Genomic DNA, 13,326 nt, shown 5'->3' with positions numbered 1-13,326 from the left:
AGACAATCTAAGACACAGCTAAATATTGGCACAGACACCTTGTATGTCATTGATTTCAGGGTTCTGGAGAGGAGTCCGGGTCCGGCTGACCCTCGCAACTCAGCGCACAGTGAAATACAATTTCTGGAAACCAGGGAACGATAAGTGGGGATAAACTCCTGAGGGATGAAGATTGACGCTGAAATAAACACACAGATGTAATGCTTATGTTCTTAAGATGTTTGGCGCGGGTTAGTGCGCAGCTTGTGTCACTGTGTCACCTGTCACTAATCACGCTCCCGGGAACAGCGGAGTTAACGGACGGCTCTGAATACGGGAAGGGACGATAAACACATCAAATTAAACAATAACAGTGCACGTGGCGAACAAACAAAATAAGTTCAGCAAGTAAACAACAGGTCTTTAAATATATGCTGTCAAATTGACATTAAATATTCCTCTGTTTTATTCCTTTTAGGTTCCATAAAAAGTGCAAAAATCATGTCTTGAATTATAGTGGATTATTATTTATTTACTTTCTAATATTTTTATAGTGCTTTCTTAAAACATTTCTTACATTCCCTAACTCTCTGCTCTGTTGTTCAGCCTACTTCATAAGTATTTTTGTTTTTCTTTTGATACAGCTGTCACGCGTTGGTATACATGTTGTAACATGTAAGTCTAGTTGTGTCCAGTTCACAGGTGTTTATTGTAATGAGATCATTGTATAAGCCCTGTGTTTGTGAATCGAATGTTGACTTAAATTGTGGTTACAATGACGTTAACGGAGTTTGTAGTGTTTCGTTTTGTATTTATTAAATAAACATTCGCACCTGCATCCCGGTTTCCTCGCTTTCACTCCCCGTGACAACAGCAATTGGGACCTCAATTTGGCGTAACGCATTTTCGAAAATGATGATCATCACGACGGTGATGGTACTCATTTACAAACGATACAAAAATAATTTCCCCCTAAAAAACAAGATCTAAAGCCAAAATCATCCAGCACCTTACCTCCACAGAAGCTCTGCTCCTGCGGTCCGGTACCACCAGAGTGTTCCCGTTACTGCCCGGTACTATAGTAGAACCGATACTCATTCTGGGGCCCACTAACATGTAGCGCTTATCTCCGGATCTGTACTGGATGCTGTGGCACAGAGTCCCGTCATAATTTGTATCTTGTAAATCCTTGGAGGAATAGTGTGTAGATTTGGAGCACTGCATTACAATCAGGACAATGACACTGAGCACAAACAGCACTGAGACCGAGCCCAGAGTGATGGTCAGATAAAAAGTCACGTCACTGTCCTCCTCGTCTTTGACTGCGTTGGGAACATCAGAAGCTGCAAAAGCCTCTTTGGGCTCCACAACTTTGATGAGCACAGTCGCTGTCGCCGAGAGGGACACGTTGCCGTTGTCTTTGACCAGTACGAGCAGTTTATGCTGAGCCTCGTCTGTTTCCGTGAACGGCCGAAGGGTCCTTATCTGTCCCGTGTAGCGCTCCAGACCAAACAGACTGTGGTCACTCACTTCCTGCAGGGAGAACAGCAGCCAGCCGTTGTAGCCGATATCTGCGTCGTAGGCTCGGACCTTAGTGACCAGATGTCCTGCGTTCACGTTGCGGGGGACCTCCTCCAGCCCTTCAGCAGATCCGTTAGCGCTGACTGGAGATAAGATCACTGGAGCGTTGTCGTTCTGATCCAGAATGAACACCTTCACTGAGACGTTGCTGCTCAGAGCTGGACTTCCAGAGTCTGTAGCGAGCACGTGGAACTGGAACCACTTCACGCTCTCAAAGTCGAAGCTCTTCAGCGCGTGGATGACGCCGGTTTCCGGGTTAATGTTCAGGAATGACGTCATGTCGCTATGTGAACTGCCCTCTCGGAGAATACTGTAGAAAACGGCAGCGTTTTCGTTGATGTCGTTGTCTGTTGCAGTGACGGTCAAAATGGCGGCTCCGGGAGCGTTGTTTTCCAGTAAATAAAGTTCTAGAGGGTTGTGAGGAAACTGTGGGCTGTTATCATTCACATCGGAGACCTGCACTTTCAGAGTCTTTACTGAGGACAGAGGAGGCTGACCGAGGTCAGTGGCTGTTACTGTGATTTCGTAACTGGACGTTTCCTCTCGGTCCAGACGTGTCTTTGTGACTAAAGAGTACATGTGGTCCTTTATAGACGGTTTCAGCTCGAAGGGAAGATCAGGAGACAAAGTACACACCACTTTCCCGTTCACTCCGGAGTCTTTATCTAATACACTGATCAGGGAGATGACGGTCCCGGGTTTGGAGTCTTCAGGAACTAAATTAGAGAGTGATGTAACCTCTATTTCCGGGCTGTTATCGTTCACATCTAAAACTTTCACTATGACCCTGCAGTCCACCGTCATCGGAGGAGTGCCTTTATCAGACGCTAAAACATCCAGTTTATATACGTCAGTGCTTTCAAAATCTATTTCACCTTTTATACGAATTTCACCTGAAATATTATTTAGTTCAAATACATCCAAAATTCTGCGGTTTAATTTGCTACCAAAAGCGTAAATGACCTCACCGTTCAAACCCTCGTCCAGATCAGTGGCATTCACTTTTAACACAACAGTGCCTATAGGAGCATTCTCCGGTAACTGTGCAGTGTAAACCTCTTGACTGAACACGGGATGATTGTCGTTATTATCGAGAACAATAACTGTGATATTTAAAATTCCAGTTCTTGGTGGATTTCCACCGTCTACCGCTGTCAGTAATAGTTTATGTTCAGATTTACGCTCTCTGTCCAGTGCTCTCTGTAAAACTAGAAACGGCACTTTGTCGTCGCCTCTGTCTCTTATTTCCAGATCGAAATGCTCATTCTGGGACAATTTATATGAGCGCACTGAATTTACACCAACGTCTGGATCGTGTGCACTCTCCAGCTGAAAGCGAACACCCGGGAACGTGCTCTCCGCGATTTCCACCCTCTGTTGTTTATCTGGAAATCTAGGCGCATGATCGTTCACATCTGTGATCTCCACCGCCACATAATGGATCTCCAGAGGGTTTTCTACCACTATTTTCAGGTCTATTACACATGAGCTCGTGCCGTCACATATTCGCTCCCTGTCAATTTTCTGATCAACACACAACACGCCATTGTTCTGATTCACCAGGAAAAGAGCCTCATTAGATCCAGAAACGATACGGAATCCTCTGTCGACCAAAGAACTGACATCAAGACCCAGATCTTTAGCCAGGTTTCCCACAATGTGTCCTTCTCTGACTTCTTCTGGAACAGAGTACCTGATCTGAGACGATCCTTGATCCACCAAACACAGCAGTAAACACAAGCGTAGAGCGGTCCACCAGCGCTCCCACCTCCGCCTTTGTCTGCCGTCCTCCATGACGCTGATTTCCCCAAAACCGAGACCACGAGCACACCGCAGATCCCCGACTTTCAGAACTCGCAGTGATTCAGCACCAGAATCATCATCAAACACTGTCCAGTGAACCCTTTAAATCTGTTCTTTCTGCTGAAGAAAAGAGACCCCGACTCCACAGAGCGACATTTCCCCTGCTCAGTGTTCTCTCGTTCATCAGGAACAAAGAGGCACTGCGCATGTCAGTGATACGGGGAAGGGACCGTTAGAGCATCCTCACAATGTTAGAACAACACTGACACCGAGTGGTCTTTCACCACTGAGACACTTCTGAGAAAATATGATCCATGTGTTTCATTTCGAGGATGTCTGCATTCACTGGGTTTAACTCGTAGGTCGCCTACCTCTGTCCCTCTTTGAAATGCTGCCATAAAAATAACGGTTTGTAATTTGGAAAATGCCGCTATAGTCTTTATCTTCCTGGAACAGTAGCGTGCAGAGTTGACACTAAGGCGTTTCAGAAAGAAAAATACTCTCGCCTTGTATCTGAATATTTTAATCGATCACAATTCCACTGTGTAGAGATATTCCACACTGTCAGAAAACAACTGTTAATGTGGTGGTAGCTTTTACTGTCACTATGGTGCTTCCCTGAAGGGTACATACCCTGTACCTTTATTTAGGGAAAATAATTGTTCCATGTTTTATTATAGAATTGTTGTAGATTTTATATTTGTGTTGATTTCAAATGCCACATACAATCTTCAGGATTCATATTATGTTCTATATTTCACACAGATCTATAATTAAAAATGTCAAACATTCACTGCTCCTTCTGAAGAAGAGAAGGCAATGTACCTTTAGGGAACACAACTGGAGTCTAAAACCACTGCTGTAACCTTAAAGGACCATTTACACTGTTTGTACCTTTAGTGACTAATAATGTACCTCTACTGTACATTTTTCTGAGAGTGTAATAGTGCGTTGTTTTACATTTAGATCTAAATCAAATTATAAAAGCGTAAAGTGGAAGTTCCCTTTTTGTCCAGGACCAGTCCCTTGCACCCAGTGATTGTGGGTAATGTAGGCTATAGTGCATAACCATAAGATGTTTGAATATCTATGCAAAATGTAAATAAAAAACAATGCAATGAAGTGCAAATTATAATTATATAATTATTATTGTAGAAATTATATAAAATTAATATTTTATTGAAGGTTTTACAAAAGCAACATTTTAAAGTGTTAAAAAAAACGAGGAAGGTCTTATATATATATATATATATATATATATATATATATATATATATATATATATATATATATATATATATATATATATATTAACAGTTTGAATTTGATGCCAGTAACGTGTTTCAAAAACTTTGGGACAAGGGTATGTTCACTTTTGTACTGCATCAACTCTTATTCTACCAACACCCTGTAAATATTTGGGAACTGAGGAGACCAGATGATTTAAAACTGCAATACTATAAAAAGGGGCCTCTGTTACAGTGTTTCTCATTCCATAACGAACCCGTTTTCTTCAGTGGGTGACAGGTCTAGTGTAGAGCACCTGGACTCTTGGACATAGGAACAGAATGTGGATTGGCCTTGCCTTACTTTCATAAACAAGGCCTTCCCAGGAAAAAAAAAAAACATCTGGATGGAAGTATGTTACTCCAAAACCTGTCTAAATTATTTGGCCTTAACCGTGCTTACACAGATGTGCAATCACTCATGCCGTGGATGCTGGCTGTACTTTTTTTGTACTTTTTTGTACTGTGCACTTATAAACCAGATAGTCACTCTCCTCTTTAGCCTGGAGGATGCTGCATGCATGAATTCTACAAAGTATCTAACATTTTGATTTGTTTGACCACAGGACATGGTTTTTCTTTGTCTCCATCCATCTTACATGAGACTGGGTCTTGAATTTTAACTTTTATTTGTGGACACTGCCAAGAAAGGTGTTGACAGGAAGTCATTTCCACTACAGAACAAGTTTTAAATTCAGAGCCAAGTGAGGGCCCAAAGATCACAGCCAGGAAGTATGAACCTTCTGAAGTAAGATTTTCTGAATCTTTTAATGATAGTATGAAGTGTATATGATGAAAAGTGTGTTACTATTTTAAGCTTCAATCAGTAAAACCTGATGTTTGTTTTCACTTAATTGGTTTAGTGAAGTCTCTATGGAGTAAGCTAATAGCAGAGAGCACAAATGTTGAAGTTGTGTGTGTTCACTGCCCTTAGTGTGTGTGACGAATAGCTCACTGGTGTGTGTTTGTGCGTTCACTACCACAGATGGGTCAAATGCAGAGAAGCAATTTCCCCAAGGTGATCAATAAAGAGGGAGGGGGGTGTTGTCCATTAAGGAACAGACTGAAAGGGTGCTACAAATAAACACAAAGCAACAACTGATTACACTGTGTAACTGTAGAACTACAAAGTACAGCTACACTGTAAGTGAAGCTAATAATATGGACAATGAATGTAGGAAAAAAGCAGTCATTATAATATGGCCATGAGTGTGCATTTTCAAGGAGTTGGACTTTATGAAATAAATCAGGGTTCTGCTCCAGATGTGTGTTTGATAACTGCCCCTAGTGCACACGGGTGCGTTTGTGTGGGGGTTTAATGTGGAATTCACATTTCTAGGTAAATTCAATGACAAATACATGCACATTTATGTTCTTAATTCTCCCCATATATCATCAACAGGAATAAACCTTCATGTTCCATTTTGAGGTGCCACTGTTTAATTTGCTTCTGCAATGTCACAAATATCTGGGTGTGTTTTACATTAACAGATAGATAGACACATTTCCAACAGCAAATAAAGGCCTTGTCTGAACAACTCATACCAGCACAACACACACTAACACACCACCACCACCACTCCAATGTCACTGCAGTGTTGAGAATGATCCACCACCTGTTTAATGGTTGTCTAGTGGGGGTCCTGACCATTGAAGAACAAGGTGACAGGAGGGCACCAGTACCAAAGTATGAGGAACATGAGCTGGACTACACTGTGTCAGTACAGAACTACAAAGTGCACCTGGTGAGTGAAGCTGATAAGACGCATAATGAATGTAGATTAAATTTATGGGATTTTAGTTTCCAGCAGAATTTAACTACACACACATTTTGTATCAAGCAGTGCCACAGTTTAGTTTGTTTCTAGAGTGTCCTTAATGTCCTAGTGTCTTTTACTTAAACATACAGATTAATATATTTCCAACAGTAAAAAATGTAGGACCAATCAAACAGCATCAAGACAAATACACACGCACTTCATGCAATGAAGTAAAACCCTACCTCCCCAGAGGCTCTGCTCCTGCGGTCCGGTACCACCAGAGTGTTCCCGTTACTGCCCGGTACTATAGTAGAACCGATACTCATTCTGGGGCCCACTAACATGTAGCGCTTATCTCCGGATCTGTACTGGATGCTGTGGCACAGAGTCCCGTCATAATTTGTATCTTGTAAATCCTTGGAGGAATAGTGTGTAGATTTGGAGCACTGCATTACAATCAGGACAATGACACTGAGCACAAACAGCACTGAGACCGAGCCCAGAGTGATGGTCAGATAAAAAGTCACGTCACCGTCCTCCTCGTCTTTGACTGCGTTGGGAACATCAGAAGCTGCAAAAGCCTCTTTGGGCTCCACAACTTTGATGAGCACAGTCGCTGTCGCCGAGAGGGACACGTTGCCGTTGTCTTTGACCAGTACGAGCAGTTTATGCTGAGCCTCGTCTGTTTCCGTGAACGGCCGAAGGGTCCTTATCTGTCCCGTGTAGCGCTCCAGACCAAACAGACTGTGGTCACTCACTTCCTGCAGGGAGAACAGCAGCCAGCCGTTGTAGCCGATATCTGCGTCGTAGGCTCGGACCTTAGTGACCAGATGTCCTGCGTTCACGTTGCGGGGGACCTCCTCCAGCCCTTCAGCAGATCCGTTAGCGCTGACTGGAGATAAGATCACTGGAGCGTTGTCGTTCTGATCCAGAATGAACACCTTCACTGAGACGTTGCTGCTCAGAGCTGGACTTCCAGAGTCTGTAGCGAGCACGTGGAACTGGAACCACTTCACGCTCTCAAAGTCGAAGCTCTTCAGCGCGTGGATGACGCCGGTCTCTGGGTTGATGTTCAGGAATGACGCCATTCCGTCCTGTGCTCCATCATCTCTCATAATCTGATATGAGATCTGGGCATTCTCGTTTTCATCTTTGTCAGAAGCGCTCACTGAGAATATAGAGCCACCAGGAGAGTTATTCTCAAACATGTAAAGTTCTAGAGGGTTTTTCTCAAACAGCGGGGGGTTGTCATTCACGTCTGAGACCTCCACAGTCAGAGTTTTGAAAGAGGATAAAGGCGGCTGTCCCAAGTCCACTGCAAATATGGTAATGTCATAATGTGAAGCCACCTCACGATCCAAATGACCTTTTGTGACCAGAGAATACATGTTTTCCTGAAAGGATGGTTTTAACTCAAATGGGGCGTGGTCAGAGAGACTGCAGACTACTTTACCATTAAGTCCAGAGTCTTTATCTGTGACACTGATGAGTGACACTACAGTCCCTGGCTTGGAATTTTCAGGGACCAGACTGGAGAGTGAGGTCACGTCTATCTCTGGGCTGTTATCGTTCATATCAGTCACTTTAATTATTACTCTACAGTTTGTTGTCATGGGGGGTTCTCCTCGATCAGACGCAGTAACATCAGCCCTGTATACCTCAGCATCCTCAAAGTCAACCATGCCTTTCACACGAATTTCTCCTGTGTTTTCATCCAGTTCAAACGTTTCATACACTTTTTTCTTTAAGTTGCCAGCAAAAGAAAAAATTATATCACCATTCAGACCATTATCAGCATCAGTGGCATTGACTTTCATCAATAAACTGTGTCTAGGGATATTTTCCTGAATTATCACAGTGTACTCACTTTTACTACACACTGGTTTATTGTCATTATTGTCAAGTACAGTTACTGATATATTCAGAGATCCAGACCTAGGTGGACTTCCACCATCCACTGCAGTTAGTATTAAATTGTGAGTAGCATGACGCTCCCTGTCTAGGGCTCTCTGTAGTTTTAAAACTGGTATTTTATTATTTTCTCCACCATCTCGAATCTCTAGCTCGAAATGCTCGTTAGCACTCAGTTTATACGTACGAAGGGAATTTACACCAGAATCAGGGTCGCGAGCGGCCACGAGCTGAAAATCAGCCCCGGGTACAGTGTTTTCTGCAATCTTCAAATGTTGCTGTTTTTCTGGGAAAACGGGCGCGTGGTCATTGACATCCGTTATTTCTACAGCTACGTAATGAATTTCCAGAGGATTTTCGACTGCAATTTTGAGATTCATTAAGCAGACAGCGTTATCCTCACACAGCTCCTCCCGGTCGATTTTCCTGTGAATGTACAGCTCGCCATTGTTCGTGTTTACCTGGAACACAGCGTCTTTAGACCCAGAAACAACGCGAAACCGTCTCTCCGCCAAAGAACTCACATCCAGACCCAAATCCTTGGCAATATTTCCGACAACAGACCCTTCCTTCAGCTCCTCCAGAATAGAGTACCGTATCTGAGCCGAAACGTACTCCACAACGCAGAGAAGAAGAGAGAAAAGCAGCGCAAGCCGCCAGTGTTTCCGTCTGCGCCTTTGTTCGCTGTAATCCATCATCAATAACGAAGCCAGTGGCGTGTACTCACGAATATCCTCTTTCTGAGAAATAGATCAATAAGGCACGGAGACCAAAAGCAAATATTCAGACATTCCACCTTCATTTACAGAGACATTTACCCGTAGAATCACCGCGTTCATCTTCTTACAGCGCACTGCTTTCTCCGGACTGAGGAGACTAAAACATCCACCGGGAAGCTCGAGCTAAGGGCAGGGCTTAGCGTCTACACCGTTTCCTGGTGACATGCTGACACCTTTTGGAGTACCCACAGAATGACCAATACAGAGGATGAGGTGTATGAACAAGAGCTGGGAAAACGCTAATGTTGAAGCGCTCTAACGATTAAAAATCAACTCGAGACGAAACTCATGATGGAATTAATGAACTCCGTGTAAACAATAAAGAATGTACCAGTAAATTGTTTAAAAAAAATCTATGAATTGTTTTTGAAGAAACCCTGAATAGATGGAATTTTTAGTGAACACAGCACCATGGAGAGTTCCCTGAAATGGCGTATGGCCTGTAATTAATAGTAAATAATTAAAATTTTATTTTCATTAAGTAAAGTTAATATAATCTTGGAAACCGTTGTACTGATAATTATTTAAATAAACTTTTAAAAGCCACAAATATATTTAAAGTGATTACTATAAACCCAGGGAAAGCATGGAATTGCGATGCCGCGTGTGTAACTGTACAGTAAACAGTTTTTTCCTGAGGTTCCCACAACACCGTGTGTTGTATAAAGAACGCTGACGGTAAGTACATCTCTAATAAATGTCATAAGAACAGTTCAGTAACTCAAACAGTAACGGACATAGTTCTTTAACCTCAGGTCATTTGTTTATTTGTTTTAAGGGAAGCTTCAGAAGAAGGAAATGTGTTTGTGAATACAGCACCATGGATAGCTCCCTGAAATTGCGTAAAACATGTAATTTGTAATTTAGAATCATTCCAGTTTTATTAATTATATTGTATTCATTTATTTTATTCATTCATCTATTCACCGCCTTTTTAGATTCCCAATGACGTTTTTACAATCAACACTGCTCCGAACGCCATTCCATATCTGGGCATAAAAAACATTCACTCACACACAAATTAAATTAAACAATTAAACAATAACAGTGCACGTGGCGAACAAACAAAATAAGTTCAGCAAGTAAACAACAGGTCTTTAAATATATGCTGTCAAATTGACATTAAATATTCCTCTATTTTATTCCCTTTAGGTTCCATAAAAAGTGCAAAAATCATGTCTTGAATTATAGTGGATTATTATTTATTTACTTTCTAATATTGTTTATAGCCGGAGTGTTTTCTTAAAACATTTCGTACATTCCCTAACTCTCTGCTCTGTTGTTCAGCCTACTTCATAATTCTTTTTGTTTTTCTTTTGATACAGCTGTCACGCGTTGGTATACCTGTCTGGTCTCGTAATGTAATATGGTTCCACTGAAGTGTCATGTGATGTGTTTGCCATGTGCCTTTGTTTTTGTTTTGTTGTTGTAACATGTAAGTCTAGTTGTGTCCAGTTCACAGGTGTTTATTGTAATGAGATCATTGTATAAGCCCTGTGTTTGTGAATCGAATGTTGACTTAAATTGTGGTTACAGTGACGTTAACGGAGTTTGTTGTGTTTCGTTTTGTATTTATTAAATCCACATTCGCACCTGCATCCCGGTTTCCTCGCTTTCACTCCCCGTGACAACAGCAATTGGGACCTCAATTTGGCGTAACGCATTTTCGAAAATGATGATCATCACGACGGGGATGGTACTCATTTACAAACGATAAAAATAATTTCCCCCTAAAAAACAAGATTTAAAGCCAAAATCATCCAGCACCTTACCTCCCCAGAGGCTCTGCTCCTGCGGTCCGGTACCACCAGAGTGTTCCCGTTACTGCCCGGTACTATAGTAGAACCGATACTCATTCTGGGGCCCACTAACATGTAGCGCTTATCTCCGGATCTGTACTGGATGCTGTGGCACAGAGTCCCGTCATAATTTGTATCTTGTAAATCCTTGGAGGAATAGTGTGTAGATTTGGAGCACTGCATTACAATCAGGACAATGACACTGAGCACAAACAGCACTGAGACCGAGCCCAGAGTGATGGTCAGATAAAAAGTCACGTCACTGTCCTCCTCGTCTTTGACTGCGTTGGGAACATCAGAAGCTGCAAAAGCCTCTTTGGGCTCCACAACTTTGATGAGCACAGTCGCTGTCGCCGAGAGGGACACGTTGCCGTTGTCTTTGACCAGTACGAGCAGTTTATGCTGAGCCTCGTCTGTTTCCGTGAACGGCCGAAGGGTCCTTATCTGTCCCGTGTAGCGCTCCAGACCAAACAGACTGTGGTCACTCACTTCCTGCAGGGAGAACAGCAGCCAGCCGTTGTAGCCGATATCTGCGTCGTAGGCTCGGACCTTAGTGACCAGATGTCCTGCGTTCACGTTGCGGGGGACCTCCTCCAGCCCTTCAGCAGATCCGTTAGCGCTGACTGGAGATAAGATCACTGGAGCGTTGTCGTTCTGATCCAGAATGAACACCTTCACTGAGACGTTGCTGCTCAGAGCTGGACTTCCAGAGTCTGTAGCGAGCACGTGGAACTGGAACCACTTCACGCTCTCAAAGTCGAAGCTCTTCAGCGCGTGGATGACGCCGGTTTCGGGGTTAATATTCAGGAATGACGTCATGTCCGTTCGTGTAGCGTCACCTCTGATAATCTGGTAATTGATGGCAGCGTTTTCGTTTAAGTCTTTATCTGTGGCTGTAACAGAGATGATGGGCGCACCGGGGCTGTTGTTTTCATACAAGTACAGCTCCAGGGGGTTCTGGGGAAACTCTGGGCTGTTGTCGTTCACATCTGATATCCGTACATTTAACTTTCTCACTGAAGACAGAGGAGGGCGCCCCAGGTCCGTAGCTGTTATTGTAATCTCGTAGTGGGCTGTGAGCTCTCGATCTAAGCGCCCATTGGTCACTAAGGAATACATGTTCTCTTTAAATGACGGTTTCAGTTCAAAGGGCACATTTTCAGAAATGCTACAAACTACTTTGCCGTTGATGCCGGAGTCCTGGTCTGTTATGCTAATGAGGGAAATGACAGTCCCTGGGTTAGAGTTTTCCAGCACTACATCAGAGAGGGAGGTGACATCTATCTCCGGCCTGTTGTCATTTACATCAACGACTTTAATTACAACTCTGCACGTGCTCGCTTTTGGCGGATTCCCTTTATCTGATGCAGTTACACCAACTCTGTAAACGTCATTGATTTCAAAGTCTATAACGCCCTGGACTGTAATTACTCCTGAATTTTTATCCAAAGCAAATACGTCATAAATTTCTTTGTCAAGATTTTTAACAAATGAATAAATAACTTCGCCATTTTGACCCTCGTCCTCATCAGTGGCATTAACTCTCACAACAAAACTTCCAAGTGGAGAATTCTCTTGTATTTCTACAGAATATATTTCTTGTGAGAATTTTGGCCGGTTATCATTATCATCCAGAACTGTAATATTAATATTCATGCTCCCTGATTTTGGTGGATTTCCGCCGTCCATAGCAGTCAATATTAAATGATGTCTACTTTGTTTCTCTCTGTCCAAGGGTTTATTTAATTTTAAAATAGGTATTTTTCGCTGTCTCCCATTGTCCCGCAGTTCCAGCTCAAAATGCTCATTATGGCTAAGTTTATAGGAACGAACCGAATTAATACCGAAATCAGGGTCCTGTGCTGACTGCAGCTGGAAATCCTCCCCGGGTAAAGTGGACTCGTGTATTTCAAACAGCTGCTCCGTTTCGGTAAAAGTCGGCGAGTGGTCGTTCACATCTGTAATTTCCACCTCCACGTAATGAATCTCCAGAGGATTCTCCACCACGATTTTTAGATTAATCCAACAAGCTCGACTGCCATCGCATATCTCCTCTCTGTCGATTCTCTTAAGAACATACAGGGCGCCATTGTTCTGGTTCACCTGAAAAAGCGCATCCTTGGAGCCAGACACAATCCGGAACCGTCTTTCCGCCAAATGACTCGCATCTAGACCCAGGTCCTTAGCGAGATTCCCCGCGACGGTGCCCTCTTTTACCTCCTCCGGGATAGAGTACTTTACCTGAGCCGAGACACGCTCTTCAACACAGAAAACCAGAGAGAAGCACATAGCAAACACCCAGTAATCCAACCTCCTCCTTTGTCTCGCGTCTCCCGTCCTCAACGACTCCATTTTAGGACAAAAATGAAGGCAGCGCCCTTTTATCACTTCATAAATCTAAGGTATTTACTTGGACCTGGCGCCAACA

At 43.0% G+C, this 13,326-nt stretch overlaps 3 protein-coding genes across 3 annotated transcripts; all 3 read right to left on the bottom strand.

The window, feature by feature from the left end:
* Positions 1 to 270: 270 nt before the first annotated feature.
* LOC136694965 (protocadherin alpha-7-like) lies at positions 271 to 3,482 on the bottom strand. Its single transcript, XM_066668777.1, has 2 exons — positions 994 to 3,482; positions 271 to 306 (listed from the first exon to the last, which is right to left on the bottom strand). The coding sequence occupies exons 1-2, from the start codon at positions 3,352 to 3,354 to the stop codon at positions 271 to 273; spliced, it is 2,397 nt and encodes a 798-aa protein (XP_066524874.1). The 5' UTR covers positions 3,355 to 3,482.
* A 3,145-nt stretch (positions 3,483 to 6,627) lies between these two features.
* LOC136694964 (protocadherin alpha-8-like) lies at positions 6,628 to 9,015 on the bottom strand. Its single transcript, XM_066668776.1, has one exon. The coding sequence runs from the start codon at positions 9,013 to 9,015 to the stop codon at positions 6,628 to 6,630; it is 2,388 nt and encodes a 795-aa protein (XP_066524873.1).
* Positions 9,016 to 9,242: 227 nt separating this feature from the next.
* Positions 9,243 to 13,250, bottom strand: LOC136694962 (protocadherin alpha-8-like). The gene is made up of 2 exons (XM_066668775.1): positions 10,872 to 13,250; positions 9,243 to 9,272 (listed from the first exon to the last, which is right to left on the bottom strand). Exons 1-2 carry the CDS (start codon positions 13,248 to 13,250, stop codon positions 9,243 to 9,245), a joined length of 2,409 nt encoding a protein of 802 aa, XP_066524872.1.
* Between the last annotated feature and the right edge of the window lie 76 nt (positions 13,251 to 13,326).

Source organism: Hoplias malabaricus, chromosome 4, assembly GCF_029633855.1.
Source record: "Hoplias malabaricus isolate fHopMal1 chromosome 4, fHopMal1.hap1, whole genome shotgun sequence".
Lineage (NCBI taxonomy): Eukaryota > Metazoa > Chordata > Actinopteri > Characiformes > Erythrinidae > Hoplias > Hoplias malabaricus.
This window is presented reverse-complemented; position numbering and strand designations above follow the sequence as displayed.